Genomic DNA, 27,657 nt, shown 5'->3' with positions numbered 1-27,657 from the left:
GCAATCAACCCGAGTTCGATTCCTCCGCCCCTCTCGGAGAGCCCGGCAAGCTATCGAGAGTATCTTGCCCGCACAGCAGAGCCTGGCAAGCTCCCCATGGCGTATTCGATATGCCAAAAGCAGTAACAAGAAGTCTCACGATAGAGAAGTTACTGGTGCCCACTCGAGCAAATCATGAGCAACGGGATGATAGTGACAGTGACCTTACCTGCTATACTGTTGCTCCGGGGTGCTCAAGCGTTACTCCTGGCTCTGTGCTCAGGAATCACTCTTGAGGGAGCTTGGGGGAACCCTATGGGGGTGTCGGGATCAAGTCTGGGTTGGCCATGTGCAAAGCAGCAACTCTCAGGGCTGGAGCGATAGCACACCGGGTAGGGCGTTTGCCTTGCACGCGGCCGACCGGGTTTGATTCCCAGCACCCCATATGGTCCCCTGAGCACCGCCAGGGGTAATTCCTGAGTGAAGAGCCAGGAGTGACCCCTGTGCATCGCCGGGTATGACCCCCCCCCCCAAAAAAAAGCAGCAACTCTCCCCGCCCTCTTATTTATTGCTCAGGTCCGGGTGATGACGCTTTAATTTAGGAGAACTGTCCTGGATTTATCTGCAGAGCGCCCTCGTTCCTCTTGGGGGCGCTCTCCCACACCCTGTGAGCCATTCCCTACAGTGAACACCCCCCATTCCTGGTTTGCTTGCTTGGTTCTTGGTGCTGACCGGGACTTGCATTTTTCCAAGCTCTTGAAAGGCTCCAGTTTTCAAAATCTGATTTTCCCTTTCCTTTTGCCTCTCGCTTGCCAGAATCTGGTACCTGGGAACTTTGGAGCTGGGAGCTGCTGGTGGATGGGTCAGTTGGTTTATCAGCCAACTGTTTCTTTTGTTTCTTATGTTTCTTTTCCCCAGTTCATCAGGGCACTATCCAGGGCCCTGGGAAGTACTTACGGGGATGTGGGGGTGCGCCCAGAGCCCAGTGCCCTCATTGTAACCATTTGGGGCATAAATTCAGGTTCCCAGGGGCTGGAGCGAGAGCACAGTGGGTAGGGCGTTTGCCTTGCACGCAGCCAACCCGGGTTTGATTCCTAGCATCGTATATGATCCCTGGAACACTGCCAGGAGTAATTCCTGAGTGCAGAGCCAGGAGTAACCCCTGTGCATCACCGGGTGTGACCCAAAAATAAAGCAATAAATTAATTAATTAATTCAAGTTCCAGGCAGCTTCTTTTTGTTTTGTTTTGTTTTTTGTTTTTTTGTGTCACACCCGGCGATGCACAGGGGTTACTCCTGGCTTGTGCACTCAGGAATTTTCTGGGGGGGGGATTTGGGACACAGGCCCTGCCAGCAAAGACAGTCCCCCGAGAGCCCAGTGATTGGGCAGTTTTCTTGTTCCCAAAGAAGCTGCCACGGGGCTGGAGCAATAGGATGCTGGGGCTCGAACCTGGGTCGGCCGCACACAGGGCAAACACCCTCCCCGCCATCCTGTCACTCCGGCCCCTCATCTGGAACAATCTAGTGGGGCGGCCTCACCCCGAGGGGCTCAGGGGTTCCTCTTGGTGTCCAAGGTAAGTGGCCTCCAATCTCCCTGGCCTAAGCTGAACTTTGAAAAGGATTTGTGGGGGCTGGCGCAATAGCACAGCGGGTAGGGCATTTGCCTTGCATGCGGCTGACCCGGGTTCGATCCCCAGCATCCATCCCATATGGTTCCTGAGTGCAGAGCCAGGAGTAACCTCTGAGCATCGCCGGGTGTGACCCAAAAAGCAAAATAAAATAAAATAAAAAGGATTTGTGGAGGCAGGGTGACAGCACAACAGACTGAGCTTAGACTTTTCAGGCTGGCATCCTGGGTTTAGGCCCCACACCGCGTGTGGTCCCCTAAATAAAGGGCTGGGAGGAGCTCCTGAGCACTGAGGCAAGCCCAACAAAAATAAATCCGAGGTGGGGGGTCGCATGGAGGGATAGTGCAGCAGGTTTGGCGTTTGCCTTGCACGGGGCCAATCCAGGTTCGATCCCCGGCTTCCCATAGGGTATCCCAGCACCACCGGGAGTAATTCCTGAGTGCAGAGCCAGGAGTAACCCCTGAGCATCGCTGGGTGTGACCCAAAAATGGAAATAAATTTAAAAACTAAAACCCACAACACAAACAAGGGTCAAAGAGGACAGCAGGAAAGGAACTGGCCTTGTACCCAGTCAACCTGTGCTTGATGCTTGATCCCCGGCACCCTCTAGGGTCCCTGAGCTCTGCCAGGAGTGATACCTGAGCACAGAGCCATGAGCAAGCCCTGAGCATTGCCAGGTGGGGCCCCAAAACAAAACAAAACAAAAAAACAAGGCCGAAGAGATAGTATAATGGGTAGGGCATATGCCTGGCTGGATCCCAGCACCCCAGAGGGTCCCTCAAGCCCTACTGAGTGATTCCTGGGTGCAGAGCCAGGAGTAACCCCTGAGCATCCAAAAACTAAAAAGTTCCAAAGAGAAGAATATAATAACACTTTGGGGCTGGAGCAATAGCACAGTGGGTAGGGCGTTTGCCTTGCAGGCGGCCGACCCGGGTTCGATTCCCAGCATCCCATATGGTCCCCTGAGCACCGCCAGGGGTAATTCCTGAGTGCGGAGCCAGGAGTAACCCCTGAGCATTGCCGGGTGTGGCCTAAAAAGCAAAATAATAATAATAATAATAATAACACTTTATTTGTTTTTTTGTTTTGTTTTGGGGCTACACCCAGCAATGCTCAGGGGTTACTCCTGGCTCTGCACTCAGGAACTTCTCCTGGCATTGCTCAGGGGACCCTATGGGATGCCAGGGATCGAACCTGGGTCGACCACAAGCAAAGCAAATGTCTTACCGACTATACTATTGCTCTGGTTTTTAATAACATTAAAAAAAAAAAGCCTAAAAGAAGACATTTTGTTGTATAAAATTGGGTAAGAATAGATGCAAACAGGTGTGATTCCCAGCATCCCATATGGTACCCCAAGCACCGCCAGGAATAATTCCTGAGTGCATGAGTCAGGAGTAACCCCTATGCATCGCCAGGTGCGACCCAAAAAGCAAAAATAATAATAATAATAATAATAATAAATAAAATTTTAAATTTTAAAATAATTAATTAATTAAAGAAAAAGAATAGATGCAAAGACACCCCTCAGGCGGAAAACTAAAGCAAACAGTATTGTTACTCACAGAAACTCCATTCAAAGCAAAAACAAAGGGCTGGAGCAATAGGACAGTCAAGAGGGCACTTGCTTTGCCTGCGACTTACCGGGTTGGATTCCGGGCATTCCCATAGATGAGACCAGAGCCAGGAGTCAGCCCTCAGCACCACTGTGTGTGGCCCCAAAACAAAAGATATTAATTAAACAAAATAAAAAGTGGGGCTACAATTCAATCAGCTTAATCCATGGCTGAATACACAGCAGTGCTCTTACATTATTAAAAAAAAAAAGGGGGGGCTGGAGCGATAGCACAGCGGGGAGGGCATTTGCCTTGCACGCGGCCGACCTGGGTTCAATCCCCAGCATCCCATATGGTCCCCCAAGCACCGCCAGGAGTAATTCCTGAGTGCAAAGCCAGGAGTAACCCCTGAGCATCGCTGAGTGTGACCCAAAAAGCAAACAAAAATAAATAAATAAAAAAGAGGGGCTAGAGAAATAGTACAGTGGATAGAGTTCTTATCTTTCATACAGCCAAGCGGGGTTTGAACCTCAACACCCCATACGGTTCCCCCAAGTCCCACCCGAGGTGCTTTCTGAGCACACAGCCAGGAGTCACCCTGGAGCATGCCATTTGCAGCCCAAAAAGCCAGAAGACAGAGAGGAAGAGACAAGACTGAGTGAGTGTTCCTGGGGTCACCCCAGTCCCAGCTTGGGCGAGCCCCCCTTTCTGGCCGCTTGGGGAGCACAAGTTCAGGGAGGGGCCTCAGTGGCTGACGCAAAGCCAGGCGGAAGCCGGGAAACTCCTCAGGGCGCCCCAGATGGCCAGGAAGGGTGCGAGGGCATCTGCTGGCCGCTGATAAGCCGCAGACCGCACACCACGCAGAGGGCGTGTGATGAGTCGCTCCCTGATGGGCGGAGGGGCCGGCGGGGGAGGGGGGAGACTGGTCCGGAGGGCAGGGCCAAGCCCCCTCTATTTCGGGGAGGGTGCCCCCGCCCAGCGCGCTCAGGGGCTCGGGGACCCTGCGGGAGGTCCCCGATGGAGCCAGGTGGGTGAGGTGCTAGGCATGGGTCCTCCCCACCCCCTCTCCCCCCATCTGATGACGAAGGCTCTTCCCGCTGTGCTCGTGAAGGCCGGGGCTGAAGGCCTGAGGGCTAGCGGGGGGGGGGGGGGGCGCCGCCCGGCAGGAGGCCGGTCCAGGTTCCATACCTGGCACCCCCTGGGCTTCCCGCAGCCCACCAGGAGTGACGCCTGAGCACCCTCACAGCAGGAGCCCCGGGACCGCTGGACGTGCCCCCCTCCCACCCCACAAAAATAATGCCTGTGTTTCTGGTTCTTTATGACCTGTCTTTATTATTTATTTATTTCAAAATTTATTTATTTCAAATTTAATTAATTAATTAATTATTGCCTTGCATGCAGCCAACCTGGGTTCGATTCCTCCATCCCTCTCGGAGAGCCCGGCAAGCTACCGAGAGTATCTCACCTGCAGGGCAGAGCCTGGCAAGCTCCCCGTGGCATACTCGCTATGCCAAAAACAGTAACCACAAGTCTCACCATGGAGATGTTACTGGCGCCCGCTCGAGCAAATAGATGAACAAGGGGATGACAGTGCTACATGACAGTGCTATTTATTTATTTGCTTTTTGGGTCACACCCAGTGATGCACAGGGGTTACTCCTGCCTCTGCACTCAGAAATTACTCCTGGCGGTGCTCGAGGGACCCTATGGGATGCTGGGAATCGAACCCAGTCAGCAGCTTGCTTGCAAGGCAGATGCCCTACCCGCTGTGCTGTCGCTCCAGGCCCTGTATTTATTTTTTTAAGATACACTTGCTCTACTTTATTGTATTTGGGGAGGGCGCCTGGCTTGGTGCTTGGGGAAATATACGGTGCCGACGGCCCGAGCCAGGACTCCTACACGCGAAGCATGTCCTCAGCCTATATTGAGCTAAGCCTCCTTTTATTTTTGATTTTGGGACAAACCCCGCAGGGCTCAAGGCTGACTCCAGGTGCTGAGCTCAGGGATCACTCCTGGCGAGGCTTCAGGGAACCCAGTGTGGTGACAAGGGTCAAACCACATCACTTTGTGCAAGGCGAGTGCCCTAACAGCTGTCCCATCTCTCTGAGCCCAAACAAACAAAAATAATTTTGCGGGAGAGAAGGCCGGGGATTGAACCAGGGTCGGCCGGGTGCTTTACTATCACTACAATAAATTTTAAAAGGGGGGTTGGTGGCTGGAGCAATAGCACAGCGGGTAGGATGTTTGCCTTGCGCACGGCCGACCCGGGTTCGATCCCCAGCATCCCATATGGTCCCCTGAGCACTGCCAGGGCTCCTCCCCCTCAATTTCCCTCCCCTCCCTGAGCTCCCAGCATCCTCTGCTCTGGCCCCGCCCCTCCAAAGCTCCCAGCATCCTCTGTTCCAGCCCTGTCCCCTTGCTGCTCCTCCCACCTGCCCCTTGGTCTGGCCCCAGGACCTTTGTACAGGCTGTGCCCGCCCAGGGACTGGCCCGTGCATTTGACTCCACCCTCTCTCCCTTGACAAAGGAGCCACAGGCAGGAGTTTGGTTTGCGTTTCCAAGGTCCTGCCTGTGCTGGTCCTGCTTTCTGGGGACTGTGACCACACATAGACCCCCATGTTCCCACTTTCAGCCACAAACTCTTTTATTTTTTTTAAATTTATTTTATTTTATTTTATTTTTGCTTTATGGGTCACACAAGCTCTTTTCATGCAACATGGCCTTGGTCTGCCCTTGATGTCCTTACCCCATAACAGGGATACTTGGGGACCATGACTTGATGCCCCAGGCTGGTTTTGCTCACAAGTGACCCCTGCATCCCTCTCCTTCACCCCCCACCCCCCCCCGCCCCCGGACACTCTAGCCACCTCCTGTTTGCTCAGTTCAAATTATTCATTTAGGGGGGCACACCCCTCTCTCCGTGCTCAGGGATTACTCCTGGCTCTGAATCCAGGGGTCACTCCCGGTGAGAATCAGGGTGGAGTGCCGGCACTTCAACCCAGGTCAAGTGTGTGTAAACTGTGCCATCTCCCAGGCTCTTCTCTGCAGTTTGGATCTGCAGCTGTAACACTCCTCTACCCACCGAGGCACCTGCGCCCTTCACCCATACTCCACATTACCTCTCCTCCACTTCTTTTTTTTTTTTTTTTTTTTTTTTTTTGCTTTTTGGGTCACACCTGGCGATGCACAAGGGTCACTCCTGGCTCTGCACTCAGGAATTACCCCTGGCGGTGCTCAGGGGACCATATGGGATGCTGGGAATCGAACCCGGGTCGGCCGCGTGCAAGGCAAACGCCCTACCCGCTGTGCTATCACTCCAGCCCCCTCTCCTTCACTTCTTGCTACTCCTTTTTATTTATTTTTTTTGGGGGTGTCACACTGGTGATGCACAGGGGTTACTCCTGGCTCTGACTCAAATGACTCCTGGCGGTGCTCGGGAGACCCTATGGGATGCTGGGAATCGAACCGGGTCAGCTGCGTGCAAGGCCAATGCCCTCCCCGCTGTGCTATCGCTCCAGCCCCCGTTTTATTTCTTTTCCTCTCTCCTTCTCCCATAGTTTGCGCTCTCTGTTCCAGTCACTCGACAAGCCACAGATGAGAGAGACCATCCCGTGTCTCTCCTTTTCTGGCTGAGCAGCCAGATGCTCAACACAAAACCCTTCACTTAAAACCCACTAGTTGTGGGGGGTTGAGGGGAGTAAGAGTACAGCAGGTAGGGCTTTGGCCTTACACTGTGATTGGTGGTATTTCATATATTCTCCCAAGCACCCCCAGGAGTAATTCCTGAGTGCAAAGTCTGGAGTAACCCCTGAGAATCACCAGATGTGTTCCAAAACACACACACACACACACACACACACACACACACACACACACACAAAACACACACAAAAAAACCTTCACTTAAAACCTACTAGATGTGGGGCTGGAGTGATAACACAGCGGGTAGGGCGTTTGCCTTGCACACGTCCGACCCGGGTTCAAATCCCAGCATCCCATATGGTCCCCTGAGCACCGCCAGGGGTGATTCCTGAGTGCATGAGCCAGGAGTGACCCCTGTGCATTGCCGGGTGTGACCCCCCCAAAAAAAATAAAAAAAACCTACTAGATGTGGGGCTGGAGTGATAGCACAGCGGGGAGGGCATTTGCCTTGCATGTGGCCGACCCGGGTTCGATTCCCAGCATCCCATATGGTCCTCTGAGCACCGCCAGGAGTAATTCCTGAGTGCAGAGCCAGGAGTAACCTCTGAGTATCGCCGGGTGTGACCCAAAAAGAAAAAAACAAACCCTACTAGATGGTCCAGCTAGTAGTGGTTTGTTTTGTACACGGCTAACCTGGGTTCAATCTCCAGCACCCCATATGGTCCCACAAGCCCCACCAGGTGTGATACCTGAGCACAGAGCCAGGAGTAAGCCCAGAGAACAGCTGGGTGTGGCCCAAAACCCATAAAAGAAAAAAAAACGTGAATTGTATGGCTTGCTTTTTTTTTTTTTGCTTTTTGGGTCACACCTGGCGATGCACAGGGGTTACTTCTGGCTCATGCACTCAGGAATCACTCCTGGCGGTGCTCAGGGGACCCTATGGGATGCTGGGAATTGAACCCGGGTCAACCGCGTGCAAGGCAAACACCCTACCCGCTGTGCTATCGCTCCAGCCCCTGGCTTGCATTTTTATGTCAATTAAGCTGCTATTGAAACTGTAAGACAGGACCAGGAAGTGGCTCAAAGGACTGAGGGTTAGTGGGAGCCCTAGGCTGAATCCCCAGCACCATATGGTCACTGGAAAGGACCCCCAAGCTTGTAAGCACCTGAAATAGATGCAGTGCGACCCTAAAATAGATAAAGAAATAAGTGAAGGGGGGCTGGAGTGATAGCACAGCGGGGAGGGCGTTTGGCCTTGCACACGGCTGACCTGGGTTCGATTCCCAGCATCCCATATGGTCCCCTGAGCACCGCCAGGGGTGATTCCTGAGTGCAGAGCCAGGAGTAACCCCTGTGTATCGCCAGGTGTGACCCAAAAAGAAAAAAAAAAAAAGAAAGGAGTAAGTGAAGGGCCAAAGTGAGTGTACAGTGGGCAGGACTAGGGTACTTGCTTGCCCACGGCTGACCCAGGTTTGATCTTTTTTTTTTTTTTGGGGGGGGTGTCACACCCAGCGAACCTCAGGGGTTACTCCTGGCTCTGTATTCAGGAATCACTTCTGGCAGTGCTTGGGGGACCCAATGGGATGCTGGGGATCGAACCCGGGTTGGCCGTCTGCAAGGCAAATGCCCTCCCCTTTGTACTCTCACTCCAGCCCACAGGTTTGATCTTGACACCCCAAAGGATACCCTGTACCTGCCAGAAGTGATGCCAGAGCACAGAGCCAGGAGTCAGCCCTGAGCACTGCCAAGTGTGCGCCCTCCAAAAAGAAAAATGTGAAAGGGAGGCAGTGACCCCACTTTTCAAATGGAAATACAGAGGCATTTGCGCTAGTGTGGCTGACTGAGGTTTCTCACAGCCATTTTGCTCCTCCCTCAGGAAGCCCTCCCTGATGCTCTGCTGGCCTATGCACCCGAGGCAGGGACAACAATGGTGGAGCCCAATCTTGGACTCAAAGGAGAAAAGATTAGCCTTGTTGGGGGGCGGGGGTTGGGGGGCTGGGTCCTGGGACCCCCCTTTTCTGAGGCTTAGAGACAGGAACTAACATCCTTTGGGTCCGCAGGGCCTGGCATGGTGCTGAGTGGGGGTGGAGGGTGCCCAGAAGCCATTGCGTGCGGCCTCCTCCTGTTCCCGCTCTGGCCACCTGTCACTGTCCATCTGTCTGTCTCCCCCGTCACGGCCAGCCTCCCCCGACTCCAGCCAGTCCACGGGTCCTGCTCGGCGGCTCGGGGGGTAAGTGGCACTGGGGGTGTCTGGCAGAGGAGGCAGCCCCTAGAATCTGGGGAGGTGTGTCTGGGGTCCGAGGGGGGCCCCAGACTGACTCTTGGGGGTCCCTCACCCTCCTCGGGACATTCACTCTCTCCCACTTGGCTTCAGCTGCAGAAAAGGGGGGTCACCTTTGCCCCCAGGGTGGGGATCATTCAGCCTCGGGGGGCCGAGTCACTGGGGACCCCAAAATAAAACAGCCTCTGGGTCAGCTGACAGATCCAGGTGCTTTTGTGTTTTTGTGTTTCTTTTTTGTGGGGGGCCACCCCCGGCTGTGCTTAGGGCTGACTCCTGGCTCTGCACTGAGGGATCACTCCTGGTGGGACTCGGGGGACCCTGGGGGATGTCGAGGATTGAACCCGGGTCAGCCGCATGCAGGGCAAATACCCTCCCTGCTGTTCTGTCGCTCCGGCCCCAGATCCAGGCATCACCCCCAAACTCCGTCAGACTCTGTAAGCCCAAGATGCTCCTTAGGTTTTGTTTCCTCATTGGCCCCATGGGGGAAGGTGTGAACCTGGGGTCCCCCCACCTCCGGGCCCCTGCCTTGCCCAAACCGGAGTGAGGCGGGTTCTGGCTTTGGGACCCCCGAGTGACCTCAGGGGCCCGGGACTGGGGATTAATTAGGTGGCCTGAGTTGTGGCAAGAAAGACAGAGAGACCCCAGTGGGGCAGAGATCTAGGGGGGCGGGCTGTGGGGGAGGCCTCGGGGCCGCAGACTGCTCTGTCCCGCTGGCCTGGGCAGCAGATAAAAATAGTCGCTGGCCTCAGCAGGCGGGGCAGATGGACACGGGGTCCAGCTGTGGCTGAGTCATGCCCTTGCACCCCTCTGGGCAAGGCAGCTTCCTGGATGCTGTGGGTGGGGCCCGGGCACAGCTGGCCCGTTGGGAGGGTCCCCTGGCAGTCAGCGGGGCTTAAGGGGGGCAGGAGCACAGGGGTAGGCCTAAGGGAGGGCAGTGCCCTGCAGATAGAAAGTAGCCACCCAGGGGGGCTGGATCGATAGCACAGCGGGGAGGGCGTTTGCCTTGCGCGAGGCCGACCCGGGTTCGATTCCCAGCATCCCATAGGGTGCCCTGAGCACCGCCAGGAGTAGTTCCTGAGTGCAGAGCCAGGAGTGACCCCTGTGCATCAACGGGTGTGAACGAAAAACAAACAAACAAAATAGCCAGCCAGATCTCAGAAACCATATGCTCCCCCACGACACAATAAAAGGCCGAGAGGAGCCGGTGTGATAGTATAGCGGGGAGGAAGTTTGCCTGGCACGTGGCTGACCGGAGCCCAATCCCCAGCCTTGAGTATAGCCAGGTGTGACCCCCAAAGTCCTAATAACATACACTGAGGTGGGGCTGGGGCAGGAGCTCACAGCTGAGTGTGGGTCTCATTTAATTTAATTTTTTTTTTTTTTTTGCTTTTTGGGTCACACCCGGCGATGCACAGGGGTCACTCCTGGCTCATGCACTCAGGAATTACTCCTGGAGGTGCTCGGAGGCTCGGGGGACCATATGGGATGCTGGGATTCAAACCCGGGTCGGCTACGTGCAAGGCAAATGCCCTACCCTCTGTGCTATCGCTCCAGCCCCACATTTTATTTAATTTTTAGGGTATTTTTTTTTTGGCTTTGGGGTCACACCCAGCAATGTCAGGGGTTATTTCTGGCTCCCCTGGCTCTGCACTCAGGAATTATTCCTGGAGGTGCTCAGGGAACCGTATAAAATGCCAGGGATTGAACCGGAGCCAGCCGCATGCAAGGCAAAGGCCCTCCCTGCTGCACTATGGCTCCAGTCCCTTTATTTAATTAATTTTTTGGGGGTCTTTTGGGGTCTCCCTTGGTGATGCCCAGAGGCTACTCCTGGCTCTGCATTTGGGAATAACTCCTGCAGGTGCTCAGGGAACCATATGGGATGCTGGGGATTGAACTTGGGTCATCCTGTGCAAGGCAAATGCCCCCCCCCATCCCATCTCCACTGTACTATCGCTCTGGCCCCACCCTGCCCCTTTATTTAGTTTTTTTTTTTTGGTGAGGGGACACACTTAACTGTGCTCAGGGCTTATTCCTGGATGTGTGCTCAGCGGGCACTCCTGACAGGGCTCAGGGGGACTGTATGAGGTGACGGGCACTAAACCCCGGGTCAGCTGCATGCCAGGCAAGCGCCCTTCCCGCTGTTCCAGCTCCAGCCCTGAACTCGGGCTGTGCGTGTGGGGGAACCAGGCTCCATCCCAGCACCAGAGAGTCCCCCGAGCACCCCTATAGCTCAAACACTGTCACTGTCACTGTCATCCTGTTGCTCATCAATTTGCTCGAGCGGGCACCAGTAACATCTCTATTGTGAGACTTGTTACTGTTTTTGGCATATCCAATACGCCTCGGGTAGCTTGCCAGGCTCTGCCGTGTGGGCAGGATACTCTCGGTAGCTTGCCGGGCTCTCTGAGAGGGGTGGAGGAATCAAACCCGGGTCGGCCGCGTGAAAGGCGAACGCCCTACCCGCTGTGCTATCGCTCCAGCCCCAAACACCAACAGCCCCAAATAATAATCTTGGGAGTCAGAACCATAGTACAGTATGGAAGGCATTAGCCTTGCATGTGGCCAACCCAGGTTCGATCCCTGGCACCCTGTAGGGTTCCCTGAGCCCTACCTGGAGTGATTCCTGAGTGCAGAACCAGGAGTCAGCCCTGTGCACAGTCGGTGTGGCCCCAAAACGAAGCCAAATCAAACCTAATTAATAGTATCGCCTGCCGGCCCTTCCTCAGCCCCCACCTGAAGTGTCCTGCTGTGTCTGGGGGTGTCTCCATGGCGGCCAGGGCCTTGGAGGAGCTGGACACAGGCCTGGGAAGCCTGCAAGCAGGTAAGGACCTCTTGGTCTGGGGGTCCCTGAGCAGACTGCCTGCAGGGGGACAGAGCTCGTGGTACCCCCCTGCCCCCGGTGCACGCCAAGCCAAATGGCATATTCCCGACACGCGCTCCATACACACACCCTTGCTATCCAGTTGTATCTCAGCCCCCTGGGTCCCACAACATACACACGTTGTTGGTGCCGGAGTGGTAGTACTGTGGATAGGGCATGTGCCTTGCAGATGGTTGACCTGGGTTTGATCCCCAGCATCCCATAGGGTCCCCAGAGCACCATAAGGAGTGATTGCTGAGTGCAGAGCCAGGAGAGTAACCCCTGAGCATCCTCCGGGTGTGACTCAAAAATCCAAAATCAAAGCAAAAACATGCGTCGGTCATGTGGCTGGGCTGGGGGCGGCATCCCCATTTGGCCGGGATTTAGGCCAGGGTGCCGCAAGCCTGCTAGCTGGAGAATTGCACCGGGCACTGCCTGGAGAGGGTGGGATAGGTCTGGGGTGGGAGGTGGAGGGTTCCCCATAATCTTGGGCCTCTCTTTCACATTAGCAGTGGTATCCCGGAGGGCAGATGCCGGCAGCTGGCCCCTGGTGAGTTCCGGGGCCAGTGGTGTGTGTGTGGGTGGATTGGGGGTGGGGGGAGGCTAGAATTCCCGTTTGGTGTGTCTCTGGGGTGGCTGGATACGTTTCTTTTTCTTTTCTTTTCTTCTCTTTTCTTTTTGCTTTTTGAGCCACACCTGGCGATGTACAGGGGTTACTCCTGGCTCATGCACTCAGGAATTACTCCTGGCGGTGCTCAGGGGACCATATGGGATGCTGGGAACTGAACCTGGGTCAGCCGCGTGCAAGGCAAACGCCCTACCTGCTGTACTCCCACTCCAGCCCCTTGGCGGGATATGTTTCTCACAGAGAGGTGGGCTTCTCTGGGTTGGGTCCCCTCCTCAGAGCAAGGGGCTGGGACTCCCCGTCCGGTTCTCAGGACTTGGCAGCTGAGGGCAGCCTCGCAGGAGGTGAGGATGTGGGGCCCAAGAAGCCGCCGATGGAGCCTGCGTCGCAAACGGACCCAGGGCTTGGGAAGGAGAAGCTGAGAGCAGGTGCCGAAGGGCTTGGGGGGAGGCAGGCGGGTCTGGACTGAGGTTGGGGTGTGCGCGGGGCAAGTGCGTCCTGGGATGCTTGGGGGGGAGATGCCCTGGGGGTGCCCTGGTGGCCGAGTGTCCGTCTGCCGCCTCGTCCCCGGAACCCGAGTTGCCGCTAATTCATGCTAAGGTGCGACTAAGCTTCTGCTAATCGTCGTCTCGAATATTCTCGGCATGTCGGGGAGGGCCGCCAAGCAGCTGCCGCCCCGGCCAGGCGGCTCTCGGGCTGGCCCGAGGTGCCGGTGCCCAGCGCGGCCCTTGCTCCCCGCAGCGCCCCGGAGCCCCGCGCGCAGGAAGACGCAGCCCGCCCCGCCCGCGCAGCCCCCGCCGCTGCCGCCGCCTCCGCCGCCGCCCAGGGAAGAGCCGCTCTGGGGTGCTCTATCGCTCAACAAGTGTTTGGTGGTCGCCTCGCTCGTGGCGCTCCTGGGCTCGGGGTTCCAGCTGTGCCGCGGTGAGCAGGCGCCTTACGAGGCGGCCCCGTCACCCTGCACCCCGCCTTCTGTTTGTTGCGCCCCAAGCCTCGTCTCTCTCCAAGCGCGCTCGCTTCCCTCCTCTGGGCCCCTCGGGATGGCCAAGTGCACCCCTGGATTCCCTGGTTTCATCAGGCTGCAAAACCTGCAGAAAAATCCCCTTTTGCGTTGCCCGAGAAGTGGGCGGGCGGGTCAGGCGCTGGTTTTGCAAGCAGCGGACTGGGGTTCAATCCCCAGTTCCCATCCCGAGTGACCCCTGAGCGCACAGCCTGGAGGGAACCCCTAGCAACCAACCAAGCACAGACAAAAAATAAAAGGGGGGTGGGGGTGAGGCCTGGCGATAAGAGGTAACCCCAGGCTCGGGGATCTTCTTTTCCCAGACGCTGTGATAAGGGTGGCCAACGCCCCAGCGCCCGGGGTCCCCCCGAGCTCGGCCCCCAAGGAGCCAGAAGTGCCGGCAGCTGCGCCCGTGGTAAGCGCACCGTCCGAGTGGTGGGACGGGGGTTCGGCTGGACGGGGCGGACACCCCATAGGACCCCCACTGTTTGCAGCTGCAGGAGACGAGATCCTCCCTCCCGCCACCGCCGGCACCCGCGGCCGGGACAGAGGAGCGGGAGGACGCTGCGGGGAGCGAGGAGGCTGCGGAGAAGGAAGAGGAGGACATCGCGGAGCCCGCGGGGGAGGAGGACCCCGCGCCCCTTTTAGCTCCGGAGCCCAAGAAGGAGAAGCGCAGGAAGGAGCAGGCGCCCCGGAGGGAGAGGCCGCGGCAGGAGAGGCCGCGGCGAGACTCCGGGCTGCGGAAAGAGAAGCCCCGGGCCGCCAGGGAGCCTCGGAGGGCGCGAGAGCCGGAACCCTGGCCGCGGGCACGCGCCTCGGGGGACCCGGAGCCCAGGAAGCGGCCGGCCTGGGCCTCGCGGCACCATTCGGACGAAGAGGAGGACCGGCGTTTGGGCCGGAAGCACCGTGTGGGCAAAGGGCGGGACTGAGCCTGGACTGGAGGGAGTGGGCGCCCTTGGGGGGTGGGGGGGGTGACCCAGCCCCGGAGTCAGCCCCTCTCTCTCCCCCTCCCCCCCAGAAAAAACACACACGGACACTCCATCTGGGTCTTGCTGGGTCTTTATTGGGGCGCGATGGGGACGGAATAAATACGGGGCGGGAGTGCGGGGGGGTCACCGGCAGCCGCACTCGGTGGCCACCATGTTGGGCACGTGGTGGGCGCTGATGCGCTCCTCGGACAGGCTGATGAGCAGCTTCCCCGCGTAGGCGGTGGGCACGCAGCAGGGTGTGCGCGCCAGGGCGGTGCCCCGCGCCTGCATCTTCAGCAGCAGCACCACGTGGTTGCCGTAGCGCGGGTTGCGGTCCGACTGCGGCCACCCGCACGCCCCCTGGCAGTTGTTGGCCTGGTACGTCTCGGGAATGAGCACCGAGCGCTCGGCGCGCAGGTCCACGCTCAGCTCCCGCAGCGCGCACGGCCCGTCGGCGGCGCCCGCGCTGCGCTGGGCCCGTGGCGGCCCGCCGCGCCCCTGCTCCCGGCCTCGCCACTCGGCGCGCAGCCCCTGCAGCGCCTTCAGCAGCAGCAGAGCCCGCAGCGGCTCCCCCGGGGCCCCCCGCTCGCCCGCGCCGTCGGGGCACAGCTCCAGCAGCCGCGCCAGCAGAGGCGGGGCGGCGGCCGGCAGCCCCGCGAGGCCCCGCAGCTCAGCGGCCGCCGCCTGCAGCTCGGCGGCCACCCGGCGCGCCAGCCCCGCGGCCCACGGGGCGGACGTGGGGCCCGGCGGCGGCGGCGCGGGGTCGCCGGCGCGGGCCGTGGGCAGCAGCAGCAGCAGCAGCGGCGGCTCCTCGCCGCTGTCCAACAGGCGCTCAAGCGCCGCCGGCTCCGACAGGTTGACCGCGAGGCCCTGCGGGAAGCCGGCGAGCGCCCCGGGGTCCAGGGCCAGGCCGGGCGGCGAGGCCGGGCCCCGAGCCCCCCGCAGCGCGCGCACCAGGTGCGTGAGCGTCTCCAGGAAAGGGTCGGCGCGGGCCGGGGTCTCCTCGGGCTCCGGGAACGGGCTGCGGCGGGAAGGAGACGGGGCTGTGAGCTTCGGGTTGGTCCCCATGGACCCTTCCCCCACGGTGCGCCCCCCCCCCCCCGCGCACCTGGCCCGCGGGAAAGGCGCGGTGTCCAGGCGACCGTGCGCGGGCAGCGGTGCGGGCAGAGGCGCGGGCAGCAGGAACAGGGTCGGGCTGGGCCGCGTGAAGCTGCGGGGCCCCGGGCCAAAGAGCAGCTCCTGCGCCTGCGCCGCGCTCAGGGCCACACCTGCGGGCAAGGATGGAGGCTCTGGCTCAGGGGCGGGGACTCCCCGGGACGAGGACCCCGGGGCTGCCGCCGCCTCGCCCGATCCCCCGCGGCCCAAGTGCTGGGGGTCCCTGGGTCCGCGCCTACCGTCTTGACGGGTGCGCAGGGTCAGGGCGAGCCCGCGTCCCTGCCAGGCCCCCGACGGGCGCTCCAGGGCCAGTGCCAGGTAACGGGTGTCCCCGGACGGACAGAGCTTCTACAGAGATGGGGGGCCTGGTCAGCGCTGGGGCGTCGATCCTGCCCCCCCTTTCTCAGACCCCGGGAGGGCCCCGAGCCCGCTGCCACCTCTCTAGCCCGGGTACCTGCGTGCCACGCAGCCCAGCCCCCGTGACGGTGACCTCAGGCCCCGGGCCCGGGTACAGCACCAGCAGCGCCAGCTCAGGTGGGCTGGCTGCTCCCAGCGGGGGTTCCTGGAACCTCAGTGCAGGTGCCGGATCCCAGGTCACTGCAGCGGGGGCACAGGGGGATAGGGGGCGTCTGACCCATGGAGTTGCATCCTTTCCCAAAGCTTGGAGGGTCCCCACTCTTAGGGGAGCTAGTGGGAGAGAGGTTGGAGTGCTGCGGGCAGTCCCCGTAGCAATAGTGTATAGGGGGTGTCCCACCTGGCCCTCCCTGAGCCCTGGGGGGTCCTGCTGGGCTTCTCCCCAGAGCAGATGGGGGGGTGAGTAGGGATGCTCACATACCTTCTTCCAGATGCAGGACCACCAGCCGCTGCCCCCCAGCCCCCCGTAGCCAAGCGCCCAGTTGCTGCAGAGAACGCAGGGCAGCCTGGCTGGGGCCCGCGCTGCAGACCCCAAAGGTGGCCAGATCATGGGGGTCCCAGCGGGCGCTCTCCACGGCCTGGAGGAAGGCCTGCTCCGAGGCGCTCGGGGCTCCCACCACCCGTAGGGGGGCGTTGCCACCCCCGCTCAGCGTCAGCAGGCACAGAGGCTCGCGGGGCCACCTGGGCGGCCAGGGGTCAGAGTCCCCCCAGTCCCAGTCCCGGCTAAAGATCAGCCCCTCAGCGCCTGGGGCTGGCAGTCCCGGCACAGCGCGGGTACTGGGCATCTCCTCGGTGGGGGTCTCGGCCCTCAGCAGCGCCCCCAAGCCCAACACCAGAGCCAGCCGGGAGAGAGGGGGAGCGCGCATGGTGGGTGCAGCGAGGGGTCGGGCGCCCCGGCTTATATGAGCTGAGCGTGGAATGTGTGCGGGCGGGCGGTGACCTTGGGGCCCGGGCTGCGCCCCACTTGTGAGCAAAGCCCCTCTGTCCCCGCGGCTATCAGCCTGATAGTGTCTGCTGGCCCGCAGGCCTGGCCTTGAGCTCGCCCGGGAGGGGACAGGACCTGGGACGGGGGGGTGGGGGGGCGGCGGCGTGGAGGTGCTTTCTGCTCACCCACCTGGGGGGGCACCTCAGACCTGCCCATGCGGGGTGGCGGGGGTCCATCTCGGTCCCAGCAGGGACAATAGGAGTCCCGGTGAGTCGCGGACCCCGTCCCCGAGTACACGGCAGCCCCACGGACCCGGACATGTGATCTCCGCCTGTGGCACCCCCCTTCCCCGGAGGAGCAGAGAGAGGCAGCACAGCAGGTGTTGGGAGGCTGTTTATTGGGTTCGGGGCCGCCCCCCACCTGTATAAAAACACCAGGCCGGCGTGGGAAATCGGGAGGGGGGGCGCGGCCTGCAGGGAGGGGCGGGGTTTCAGTTGGCTGGGGGCGGCGGGGGCATGTTCCCGGGGCCCTCGGCCGGCAGCGGGGGCCTCAGCATGGGGGGCATGGGGGCTGCAGGGTGCACCCCCGGGTTTGGGGGGTGAACGCCAGGAGGCTGCGGGTGGACGCCAGGAGCTGGGGGATGCACCCCAGGAGCTGCTGGGTGGACGCCCGGGGGCGGGGGATGCACCCCTGGAGGCTGGGGGTGGATGCCGGGGGCGGGCGGGTGCACCACAGGAGCTGGCGGGTGCACCCCGGGGGCCTGGGGGTGCACCGCAGGAGCTGGCGGGTGCACCCCGGGGGCCTGAGGGTGAACCCCCGCGGCTGGAGGGGGGTGGACCCCGGGAGCCTGGGGGTGAACCCCCGCGGCGGGAGGAGGGTGGACCCCTGGGGCCGGGGGGTGGACCCCGGGAGCAGGCGGATGGACGCCAGGAGCTGGAGGGTGCACCCCAGACGTGGGGGGGTGACCCACTGGAGCCGGAGGGTGCACCCCGGGCGCTGGGGGGGGCAGCTGGGGTGGCCCCGGGGGCCCCGAGGGGGCGGGCCCGCTGGGCGGCATGGGGGGCAGAGGCAGGCCCCCGGGGGGTGGCGGGGGCAGAGACTCGGGCAGCGGGGGGCGCGGGGGGAGGCCGTTCATCAGGGGCGGCGGTGGCCGCTTCACTCCCGGGGGCCCCGCGGGCAGGCTGGGGGGCGCCGGCGGCTTCTCCATTTTAAAGTGGAACTGCAGAAAGAACTGGGGTGCACAGCGGGTGGGGGGATCAGCAGGATCTTGGGGACTCGGGACCCCCACCCCTGCTCATGCCCCCGACCCCACCCACCTGTTTGGTCTCACGGTTCCAGTGGGTCCAGAACTTGCCTTCGGCTTTATCGATCTCGCGGCTGGGCACCTGCAGAGCGGCACGGGGTGGGGGCACCCTCAGGACGGGCCCGGGACTGGGGGGGGGCGGGGGCCAATGCCCGGGCGGGGGGCGGCGCTCACCTTGAAGGCGATGGTCTCGTAGGGCTCGGCCGCCATGAGCAGGTACTGCCAGCGCCGGTCTGGGGGCTCGATGCGCTGCTCGTAGGCGGACATGAAGCGGTGGCGAGGCATGATGGCCTCCGCGATCTCGGGGTAGTCGATCTGCGGGGACCCAGGGGGACACCGTTGCTCGGAGCTCCGGGACACCCCCTCACCCGGAAGTGCAGCCTATCCCCCGACCCTTGACCCGGAAGAGCAGTTGGTCTCCTTGACCCCTCACCTGGAAGAGCAGGCTCTGCTGGCCCATGTCTGTGTCCCTCTGTTTGGTCACTGCAATGCGGGGGGATGGCTCAGCTACCACCCGTGGCCGGGGGTGGCGGTGCTGACCCCTCCGGCCTCCCGTCTCCCGTGCTCTGGGGCTGCCCAGGAACCCCTGGTCCCAGATCGCAGGCAGAAGCCTCTGGGGCCCAGAGAAGGGCAGCCGTGTGTGCTGACGGTGTGGGCACCCCCACCACACACACACACCAGGCACAGGCACCTTTGTAGCTGGGGCCCCCGCCACGCACAGGCACCTCTGCGGCAGGAGCAGCTCTGACAGACACACAGACACACAGGCACCTTTGCAGCTGGGGCGGCTCTAACAGACAGAGACAGACAGACACACACGTGTGTGCACACACACACAGCACCTTTATAGCGGGCCGGCCCTGCCCATGCACACATACACAGAGACACAGAGCACCTTTGTGGCGGGCGGCCCTGTCCCAGACACACTGACACACTGGCACCTTTGTAGCCAGGCCGGCCGATCTTCACAAACTTCTTCACCTCCACCTTGACCTTCTCGGGAGCCGGCTGGGCCGGGGCCTCCTTGGCCTCCTTGGCGGCTCGCCGGGCCCTGCAGAGGGGACAGACCGGGAGGCGGCGCTGGCCCCTCCCAGTCCCGCCCCCACGCCCCCCACCCCAGGCCCAGGCAGGGAGGGAAGGGGAGCGGGGCTGGGCTCGGGCACTCACAAGTTGGTCTGATGCTTCTTCCCCTGGGTGTGTGCGAGGTAGCTGCCCTGGGGCGGGAAGAGGGGGCCAGTTAGGGTGGGAGGTGGGGCAGAGGCGGGCTCAGGTGGGCTGGGGAGTGAGGAGGGGGGGGACACGACACACCCGGACGTCCCGAGACTCACCTCGTTGTTGTGCAGTGTCAGGCAGAGTTTGCACTCATAGGAGCCCAGGTGGTTCTTCATGAAATAGGGGTCCTGGGGGGAAGGTGCCTGTCACGCCGCGGCCCGGCCCAGGGCAGCGCTTCTGCCCCCCGAGGCCCCGCGCCCGCGCCCGCCCCCGCAGCGGGCCCGGCTCACCTTATTGATGTCGATGGTCTCCAGCGCCAGCTGCCGGAGCCGCTCCCTGCGGTCGCGGTTGCTCTCGGAGGCCGAGGCCACCCCCCCACTGCCGGTCTTGCCCCCGGGGCGGTGCTGGAAGTCCATGGTGCAAGCCTGGGCGCTTCACTCCGGGGGAGAAACCTACCCGGGAGACGCCAGGATGCTGAAGTGGGGTGGGGGGCAGCAAGGCCACGCCCCCTCCTCCCTGGGCCCATGGGTGAGTCCAGCGGTGACAGTAAGGGAGAGGCACCCCTGCTCCCACTCCCAGGCCTCACCTCCTCCAGGAAGCCTCCCAGGCTGCCTCCCTCTCCCTCAGAGCTTGTGAGAGGTCTACACTGCCAACCCCAACTCCACTCCTTGGGTGCTGGGGCATTTCCTGGAAGCTCTGCCACCCCCAGAGCCTTGGCCTCAGATAACCCTGCGGAAAGCAGTGACACCTACACCCCCAAAATGCAGCCCCTTAGAAACACCCCCACCCCCCGCAGTCCAGCTGCCTCATCCACAGGGAGCGCTGGGAGCCAGGACCCGCTCCCCAGTGCACGCTGATGCTCTTCTGCTCACACTGTCATCCCCTTCTAAGAACAACTCTGCTAAACCCCTGGCAGGGAACAAAGCACTGCTGGGTACGGTCCCCAAACCAAAGCCCGCCCCCCTCCCCCCCAAACAAGCAAAAAGCCCAATGCCCTGCAACAGCTGGCCAAGGGCTGGGGTGGGGTGGGGGGCTTCAAATAGGCCAGAGCTCCCAACTGTCTGTGGACATGCCCCATCCGTCCACCAAGGGCCAGGGTGAGCGGCTCCGGGCCAAGTCAGCGAGATCACCTGCTAGGGCCCCCAGGCCCCCCAAACCCATACGCTCATTGGTTTGTGGGAGCCGTGCCCCTCCCCCTACTTCCTGGGGCAGACCTCAATCCCCTGCTCCAAAGCTCCAAGGACACCCCCCCTGCCCGCAGCATAATGGCAGGAGGAGTGGGTCTGGGTAGGGAGGGCCCCCAAGCACCCTGCAGCCCCCAACGGATGGAGTGGGGGATGTAAAAAAAAGTTAGAGGGGCTGAACAATAGCACAGCGGGGAGGGTGTTTGCCTTGCATGTGGCTGACTGGGGTTAGATCCCCAGCATCCCATATGGTCCCCGAGCACCATCAGGAGTAATTCCTGAGCATCCCCGGATGTGACCCAAAAAGAAAAAAAAATTAGAGGGGCCAGAGGGAGCTTCCTCAGGTGCCACCAACTGGGGTTCCCTGGTCCCCCAAAGAGAACAGCAGCACCCTGCCGGGCTTGAGGGACCTGGTGGGGGTGGCGGGCCAGAACACCAGCAAACAGATCTGCTCTGGATTCGAGCCGTGAGGTTGTCGCTTGTGGCAGTTGGCAGGGTGGTTATGGCACCCCAGACCATAAAGGGGAGTCCGCAGGGAATGGGGGGGGGGAGAAGGCAGCCTAGACGCGCGGGTCCTTAACAGGCACAAGACTAGGAGGTCGCTGCATGCCAGGCAAGCGCCCCACCCGCCCTACCCGCTGTCCTCTCTCGGGGACCCCAGCCTGAAACCAGAAACGGCGGGTTCTGGGCAAGTGTGGGAGCTGCGAAGAGTGGTCCTTTATCTGGTGGTTTTTTTTTTTTTTTGCTTTTTGGGTCACACCTGGCGGTGCACAAGGGTTACTCCTGGCTCTGCACTCAGGAATCACCCCTGGCAGTGCTGGGGGAGCATATGGGATGCTGGGAATCAAACTCAGTTTGGCAGTGTGCAAGGCAAACGCCCTCCCCGCTGTGCTATTGCTCCAGCCCCTAGTGGTCCTTTATCTGGGACGGGGGAAGGGGATGCACTCCCCGGCTGGGCGGGGCGCTGGGGACCAGGAGCGCGAGGGGGTGTAACCAGCACCTCCTGCAACTTTGCGCTCCAGCCCGCTGGGCTCTCTCCCAGGTACCACTTTCCCGCTCCCCCCGCCCCCCTCTTTTAAAAGGACAAACTTGAGGGGTGCCGGAACCATAGTATGGCGGAGGGGGAGGTTGCCTTAAATACAGCAGACCCGGGTTCGAGCCCTGGCATCCCACCGGATCCCGAGTGATCCCCAAGTGCAGAGCCAGGAGGAAGCCCTGAGCATCGCTGGATGTGCACCCTCCCCCCCGCCCCGCAAACAAAAAGAGCACTAAGTTGGGACTGAAGCGAGTAAGGCGGTCGCCTTCCTTGCTGCAGACCCGGGTTCGATCCCCGGATGCCACAGGGTCCCCTGAGCACTGCCAGGGGTGATCCCTGCGTGCAGAGCCGGGAGTCCTCCTGAGTCCCGCGGGGTGCGGCCCAAAGGCAAACCCGAGAGAGGGGGCCCACCCCCGTCACGGGAATTCACGTGAGGGGGGGTCCCCCGGGTCCCAGGGTCGCGCCCCCGTCACGGGAACTCACAGCGATCCCGCAAAGGCTGCCGGGCCACGTGACCGGCAACCCCCCCCCCCCACCCCAACGGATGTTCGCGGACAGTTCCCGGAGCTCAGGGGGGCGTTAGGCCTGCTCGGCCAGGGACGCGGACCCGGGTTCGCCGGCCTCGGCCCGCGCCCGTCACGCACGGCCGTCCCCCGCCCCCCAGCCCGGACCCCAGCCCACCCCGAGGGCGCCTGCCGCAATCCAGACCTGCACGGAGACCGCGCCGCCGTCGTCGCCTTTTCAGTCGCTGCCGCCGCCGCCGCCACTACGTTCTGCGCACGCGCGGGTTGGGCGCACCAATCACTTCCGGGGTCAAAGGGACCCAAAGCGTCCCCTGTGCGCATGCCCAAACCGCTGAGCCCGGCGCTCTTCGGTGTCAGGGAGAGGGGGCGGGAGCGAAGCGAGGTCGGAAGCCCAAGTGCGCTTGCGCTCCAGGCTCCCGGCCCGCTTCTCTCGCGCGCGGGCTCGCGCTCGCCTCCGTCTCTCTCGCGGGAGAGCGGCCAAGCCGTTCGCCGCCACACATCCGTGTCGGAAAGTTCGCCCCCAGGAAGGGGGGCTCTGGATTCCGTGTGCTGGGCCCGCCCCTGTTTTCTGTTGCCATGTCACAACGCCCCATCCCTTCCGAGTTCCTCAGCCTGCCCCGTCTGACGTGTCATCCCCGCCGCCCCGGCCCCCGGGCCCGGTGAACGACAAAAGGCGCGACCCGGGCACACGCAGGCGCAGTCGCCGCGGCGGGACTTCCGGGAGCGCGCCGCGCGACGTTTCTGGCGCGGGCGGGGACGGCGGCCCGGAGGGCGGCGGCGGGGTCTCCGCGGTGTCGCTCGCGCTCGGTCCCCGGGGCGCGATGCGCTACAACGAAAAGGAGCTGCAGGCGCTGTCCCGGCAGCCCGCCGAGTTGGCAGCGGAGCTGGGCATGCGGGGCCCCAAGAAGGGCAGCGGTGAGCGGGCCGGGGGTCCCGGGACGGCGTGGGGAGGTGGGGGTCGGGGGGGGGGGAGCGCCCGGCCAGCCGGCCACGTGCCCGCTCTGTGCTCGCAGTGGTCAAGCGGCGGCTGGTGAAGCTGGTGGTCAATTTCCTTTTCTACTTCCGGACGGACGAGGCCGAGGTAGGGCGGCGGGGCGGGGGGGCGGTGCCGGGGTGGCAGCCGCCCCGGAGGGCCCGCCCTGCCCCCACGCGTCAACATGCGTCCCCCAACCCCCCCCCCCGTGTGCCCCCAGCCTGTCGGAGCCCTGCTGCTGGAGCACTGCAAAGTGAGCCTGGAAGAGCCCAGCGGCTTCTCCATCAGTGAGTGTGGGGCGCCCCCACCCGCGGCTGCGTGCACCCCCCGACCCGCTGCCTCCACAAGATGCGGGGGACCCTGGAGGCTAAGGCCTGGGCTGCAGGGGGAGAAGGGCGCCGACTGTATGCTCCCTCCCTCCGCCCCAGGGTTTGGGTGGTCTTTGATCAACGGGGGCAGGGGGGGGTAGCCGGGGGCAGCGGGGGGGGGGGTAGCCGTAGCTGCCCTCCCAGCCTCTGGGGTCCCCCCCCATCACTGTCCCTGCCCGCGCTGGCCGTTTTCCGCGTTTCTGTTCAAGGGCGCGGCCAGGTGAGGGCCCCGCCTCCTCGCAGGGTGGCCTGGTGGCCTGGTGATCTACATTGACGGGACACGCCCCCTCCCCCAGGCTTCCTGGAAGACCCGGACCGCAAGTACCACTTCGAATGCTGCAGTGCTGAGCAGTGTCAGGAATGGATGGAGGCTCTGCGGAGGGCCAGGTGGGGCTCGGGGGGCTGCGTGGGTCGGGGCTGCAGGGGGAACCGCGGAGACGTGAGGCAGGCGCTGAGCCAGTTACTTCCTGCCCCCAGCTACGAGTTCATGCGCCGAAGCCTCATCTTCTACAGGAGTGAGATCCAGAAGATGACGGGCAAGGTGGGTGTGGAGGGTGCCGGTGCGGGTGGGGTGGGGTGTCGTCGCTCGGGGTCCCCCCAACAGCCCTCCACTACCCTGCCCACAGGACCCCCTGGAGCAGTTTGGCATCTCCGAGGAGGCCAGGTTTCAGCTGGGTGGCCTGAAAGCTTGAACACTGCACTTGGGGCTGCCCACCCGCCCAGTGGTTGGGTTTGGACTCAAAGATGGGAGTCTCTGGAGAAGCACCTCGACAGCCGCCCTCAGGCCAGCGGTACGATGCTGACCACCGAGTGAGGAGCTGGGCAGTGCGTGCACTCCGCGGGGCTGAATGTACTTTGGGGCTCCTATGCTGTGAAGGTGGGTGGGGAGCCTGGGAACCTGCTGACCTGGGCAGGCCCTGCTGGCTCCTTACTTTGCACAATAAAGGTACCTCTTTTCTACTTGTGTGCTGTGGCTGTAGACCCTGAGGGGTCCTTGCTGGACAGGGTGGCCCCAGTGAGGCGTTGGCGCGAAAAGAAAAGGCCCGCAGCCAAGTTTTGGTGGAAACAGTTTATTACAGCGGTGGGAGGCTGGACGCAGTGGTGGCCCCAGTGGGGTTACTTTGCTGGGCACAAGTTAAAGGAGCACACGGAGAGGGGGAGCAAGCAGGATCTTAGTCACAACTTAGAGCTTAAGCAGACAGGCCAGTCCCAGCCACGGGGTGCCTGCCCCGCCCCCCCCCAAATGCCCATGTGAGCAGCAGCAGCGGCGCCAGGCCTTTCCATAGCTGTAGTGGCGTCCCAGCGAGGAGGACCCCCTCCCCCCCACACCCTGAACCTAATGCCTGGGTGCCTGCCCAGGGTGGGTGGGATGCAGAGGTGGGGGTCAGCCTCGCACCTGGACAGAGGAGAGGGACGTGTGCTTGGTCCTGTGGCTTAAGGAACCCTGGCTCCCTGCTGGGAAGGCCCAGAGGTGGGCAGGGCTGGGCAAGCACCTTGGCGCCAGGGGGCAGCCGTTTCGAGGATGGGCAGGTCGGGAACCCGCCCCAGCACCTTCTTCGAGCCCCACTATTGCTCTGGCTCGGGGTTCAGGCTGCCCCCAGCATCCGTATCTGGGGATGGGCTGTGCTCCCCACAAGCAACAAGCAAACCAACCCCAAGGCCCCCCCTTGGGGAGGTGTCAGCACCTTAGAGCAGGGCTCGGACTACAGCTATTGGCAGCCACTGGCCCCTTCCAGGGGACCTGGGGCTCCCTCAGCCTCTGAGGCTGGGCCCCCCTGCGGCCCCGGCACAGTATAAATAACAAGGCGGCCCCTGGCTTTCCTCCCCTCCTGGCTTCAGTATCCCGTGCATTATCCCATGGAAAAATAAAGCAGTCAGACCTGCCCTTTATAAACTCTCGTCACATCTCTATAAAATACTGTCGCTCTCAGCGCGACCCTCTGCTGTACAGACAGACACACTGGCCCCCACGAGGCCCTGAGCAATGCACTTGTTCCCAGGCCGCCGCCCCGAGCACCAGCACCCCGAGTGGAGAGTCAGCACCAGGACGGGAGGCGGCGGGCGGGTAGCACCGGGCCGGGCGGCTCGCAGCCATCGACGGTAGCTTAGTTCTTCTCCAGAGACTATATACATCTTCGCGAGTTGCCTCGACCACTTCGGTGGAATAAAATAAGTCAGAATAGTTTTATACTTTTTAAAAAACGATAAATATTTTATCTATAACTATGGACAGCCGAGGCGGCCGCGCGGCTTCACAGTAGCGCTCGTCCTGTCGCCCATCCGGCGGCGCTGGCCCGTCCTTGCATAGGTCTCGCAGTTGAGGTAGAATCCTAGTTACCTGCAGACACATGGCGGGAGGGAAGTGCACTGGTTAGCGAGGGCTAGGCTGGGGTGGGGGCGGGCATTATTCCCCTACGGGGAGAGGACTGATGGACGCAGGGATGCCAGTGGCTAGAGCAGTGGCCTCTCCCGCCAGGGAGCCCATGTCCTGTCAAGAGGGAACTCCCGCCTGGAGGCCGTGCCAGGACCCGCCGGCGGGCACAGGAGGCCGGAGGCGGCTGTCCCAAGCGTGTCCCCAAGTCCTGCCTGCTCTCCCGGCCTTTCTGCGGAACTTCCCACCCTAGGCCTGGGCCCATCGGGGGTCACAGGTGCTATCCCAAGGCACACAACTTCCTGACCCGTGGCTCTCTACCCAGGCCAGGGGCCAGGCAGTGAGTCCAGCGCAGGACTACTGACTCCCCACACTTCTACCTCCCCCGCCTTTCCTCGGCCTGTCCCTGAAGAGGCCTGCATTGCTCCAGCAAGCCTGCAGGGGCCCCGAGCCTCACACCCGGAGGGAGGGGGCCAGGGCCACTGCTGTTGGCTCCTGGGGACCCCAGCAGGAGCAGGGTACAGCTGACCCCTGCCCGCGGCCCCAGGCACGCCAATCTCTGAAAGCTGCCCGCACGCCCGTCCAAGCAGAGCGGCCGCGAAGCTAAGCAGCCTCCTCATGCGGACAAGTGGCCGGCGGGCACCCCAAGGAGCTGTTGTGCCGCGGGCCCTGCCGGCAAGGCACGGCCGAGGTCTGCGCCCGCGGCCAGGACGGGGCGCCCTCTGCAAAGGAAGCAGTTCAGTTCTCCGAGCACGGGCCCCGGGCGGGCGCCGGCCTTCCTTACCTTACAGAATACGAACTGCTAGCTAAGCAAGTCTTTAGCGTGGCTTAACCCCCGCGAGGCGCGAGGCATACGGAGACGGCATGCCCAGGGAAACCCACACGGCGGGTGGCCCCGTGGTGCTGCCGGGTGGGATCCCGGGCGTGGCCGGCGCCAGGGCCAGCCCGGGCAGAGGCTGGTGGTGCACCGTGAAGGAGGGGCGGGTGGCCTTGTGCGGGAGGGAGGCGAGCTTGATGGACAAAGAGGCGTTAGCAGGCTGGAGCGAGGCGGCAGAAGCGGGGGGCAAGAAAGCTTGGTTAGGCGGGCGGGGCGCGAGGCTCTGCAGAAGCACAGGCTCCGAGTTAGACGCCAGCAGCGCGGGGGCGGGAGGCAAGGCAGCGTTAGGGGGGCCGGGAACGTGGGGCGGGGGCGGCCCCGGCGGGGGCCGGCCCAGGTGCGGAGCTGGCGGAGGCGGGGGCGGCTGCGGATCGGCGGGGGCCGGGCCCTGAAAGGAAGCGGCGGGGGTGGTGGCCACGGCCTGCAGCGGGGCTAAGCTCAGCGCGGCGCTGTGGCATGCAGCCCCACTGCCGAAGCTGGCTCCGAACGACTGCGAGGAGGCGGAAGGCACCGCGTGGTTAAAGACACCTGCAAACAGGAGAGAAAACCGGCTTCAACAGCGGCTCTCGGGCCGCCGGCCAGCAGCCGCGGCAGGGGCGGGCGCGGGGCCAAGCGGCAAACAGCAGCAGCTCAGGCGGCCAGGGAGGGTCACTCACCTGGTAGTCAGCTCCAGGCCCCCCGCCATCCCACCCCGGCTAACCCACGAGGCGCCCACCCGCCCCAAGGCCTGCAACGGAGGCGGCGGAGTCCGCGGTGCCCTCGGCGGGCGGGCGCATCCC

General features: G+C 62.5%; 5 protein-coding genes across 9 annotated transcripts in view; 2 read left to right on the top strand and 3 right to left on the bottom strand.

Annotated features, from left to right (window-relative positions):
• Window positions 1-8,906: 8,906 nt before the first annotated feature.
• Window positions 8,907-14,513, top strand: JSRP1 (junctional sarcoplasmic reticulum protein 1). 2 transcript variants are annotated; one of them, XM_055128660.1, is made up of 7 exons: window positions 8,907-9,035; window positions 11,813-11,907; window positions 12,459-12,496; window positions 12,885-12,999; window positions 13,313-13,492; window positions 13,892-13,983; window positions 14,063-14,513. In XM_055128660.1, the coding sequence occupies exons 2-7, from the start codon at window positions 11,853-11,855 to the stop codon at window positions 14,495-14,497; spliced, it is 915 nt and encodes a 304-aa protein (XP_054984635.1). In that variant the 5' UTR covers window positions 8,907-9,035; window positions 11,813-11,852; the 3' UTR covers window positions 14,498-14,513. The 2 variants fall into 2 exon arrangements, with proteins under 2 accessions (XP_054984635.1, XP_054984634.1); XM_055128659.1 differs by having other exon boundaries at window positions 12,456-12,496.
• A 104-nt stretch (window positions 14,514-14,617) lies between these two features.
• On the bottom strand, window positions 14,618-16,971 carry AMH (anti-Mullerian hormone). The gene is made up of 5 exons (XM_055128658.1): window positions 16,527-16,971; window positions 16,146-16,288; window positions 15,931-16,039; window positions 15,645-15,804; window positions 14,618-15,557 (listed from the first exon to the last, which is right to left on the bottom strand). Exons 1-5 carry the CDS (start codon window positions 16,969-16,971, stop codon window positions 14,681-14,683), a joined length of 1,734 nt encoding a protein of 577 aa, XP_054984633.1. The 3' UTR covers window positions 14,618-14,680.
• A 439-nt stretch (window positions 16,972-17,410) lies between these two features.
• Window positions 17,411-22,962, bottom strand: SF3A2 (splicing factor 3a subunit 2). Its single transcript, XM_012934184.2, has 9 exons — window positions 22,474-22,962; window positions 19,836-19,997; window positions 19,662-19,733; window positions 19,501-19,547; window positions 19,275-19,384; window positions 18,767-18,816; window positions 18,508-18,648; window positions 18,347-18,415; window positions 17,411-18,261 (listed from the first exon to the last, which is right to left on the bottom strand). Exons 2-9 carry the CDS (start codon window positions 19,959-19,961, stop codon window positions 17,521-17,523), a joined length of 1,356 nt encoding a protein of 451 aa, XP_012789638.1. The 5' UTR covers window positions 19,962-19,997; window positions 22,474-22,962; the 3' UTR covers window positions 17,411-17,520.
• Window positions 22,963-24,590, top strand: PLEKHJ1 (pleckstrin homology domain containing J1). Its single transcript, XM_055128661.1, has 6 exons — window positions 22,963-23,204; window positions 23,303-23,370; window positions 23,483-23,549; window positions 23,927-24,017; window positions 24,108-24,171; window positions 24,257-24,590. The coding sequence occupies exons 1-6, from the start codon at window positions 23,111-23,113 to the stop codon at window positions 24,320-24,322; spliced, it is 450 nt and encodes a 149-aa protein (XP_054984636.1). The 5' UTR covers window positions 22,963-23,110; the 3' UTR covers window positions 24,323-24,590.
• A 105-nt stretch (window positions 24,591-24,695) lies between these two features.
• Window positions 24,696-27,657, bottom strand: part of DOT1L (DOT1 like histone lysine methyltransferase) — a 32,173-nt gene continuing 29,211 nt past the window's right edge. For 3 of the 4 annotated variants that reach the window (XM_055126587.1, XM_055126588.1, XM_055126589.1), the window contains 2 exons: window positions 26,786-27,406; window positions 24,696-25,968 (listed from right to left, as the gene is read on the bottom strand). In XM_055126587.1, coding sequence (XP_054982562.1) covers window positions 26,820-27,406 — 587 coding nt within the window. In that variant the 3' untranslated portion in view covers window positions 24,696-25,968; window positions 26,786-26,819. The remainder of the gene's footprint in view (window positions 25,969-26,785; window positions 27,407-27,657) is intronic. The other variant, XM_055126590.1, reaches the window with a different exon arrangement.

Source organism: Sorex araneus, chromosome 2 (assembly GCF_027595985.1).
Source record: "Sorex araneus isolate mSorAra2 chromosome 2, mSorAra2.pri, whole genome shotgun sequence".
In the NCBI taxonomy this organism is placed as follows: Eukaryota; Metazoa; Chordata; class Mammalia; order Eulipotyphla; family Soricidae; genus Sorex; species Sorex araneus.
This window is presented reverse-complemented; position numbering and strand designations above follow the sequence as displayed.

Excerpts from the sequence above, each read along its gene's own strand:
- PLEKHJ1 (XM_055128661.1), top strand. The coding sequence starts at position 23,111 with ATGCGCTACAACGAAAAGGAGCTGCAGGCGCTGTCCCGGCAGCCCGCC. Across the intron at positions 23,550-23,926 it reads GCCCAGCGGCTTCTCCATCA|GCTTCCTGGAAGACCCGGAC; the intron begins GTGAGTGTGGGG and ends CCCCTCCCCCAG. Across the intron at positions 24,018-24,107 it reads GAGGCTCTGCGGAGGGCCAG|CTACGAGTTCATGCGCCGAA; the intron begins GTGGGGCTCGGG and ends TCCTGCCCCCAG.
- AMH (XM_055128658.1), bottom strand. The coding sequence starts at position 16,971 with ATGCGCGCTCCCCCTCTCTCCCGGCTGGCTCTGGTGTTGGGCTTGGGG. Across the intron at positions 16,040-16,145 it reads CTGGGCTGCGTGGCACGCAG|AAGCTCTGTCCGTCCGGGGA; the intron begins GTACCCGGGCTA and ends CCATCTCTGTAG. Across the intron at positions 15,558-15,644 it reads GCGCCTTTCCCGCGGGCCAG|CCCGTTCCCGGAGCCCGAGG; the intron begins GTGCGCGGGGGG and ends TTCCCGCCGCAG.
- SF3A2 (XM_012934184.2), bottom strand. The coding sequence starts at position 19,961 with ATGGACTTCCAGCACCGCCCCGGGGGCAAGACCGGCAGTGGGGGGGTG. Across the intron at positions 18,817-19,274 it reads CGGCCGGCCTGGCTACAAAG|TGACCAAACAGAGGGACACA; the intron begins GTGCCAGTGTGT and ends CCCGCATTGCAG. Across the intron at positions 18,416-18,507 it reads ACGAGACCATCGCCTTCAAG|GTGCCCAGCCGCGAGATCGA; the intron begins GTGAGCGCCGCC and ends GCCGCTCTGCAG.
- JSRP1 (XM_055128659.1), top strand. The coding sequence starts at position 11,853 with ATGGCGGCCAGGGCCTTGGAGGAGCTGGACACAGGCCTGGGAAGCCTG. Across the intron at positions 12,497-12,884 it reads ATGCCGGCAGCTGGCCCCTG|GACTTGGCAGCTGAGGGCAG; the intron begins GTGAGTTCCGGG and ends TCCGGTTCTCAG. Across the intron at positions 13,984-14,062 it reads TGCCGGCAGCTGCGCCCGTG|CTGCAGGAGACGAGATCCTC; the intron begins GTAAGCGCACCG and ends CACTGTTTGCAG.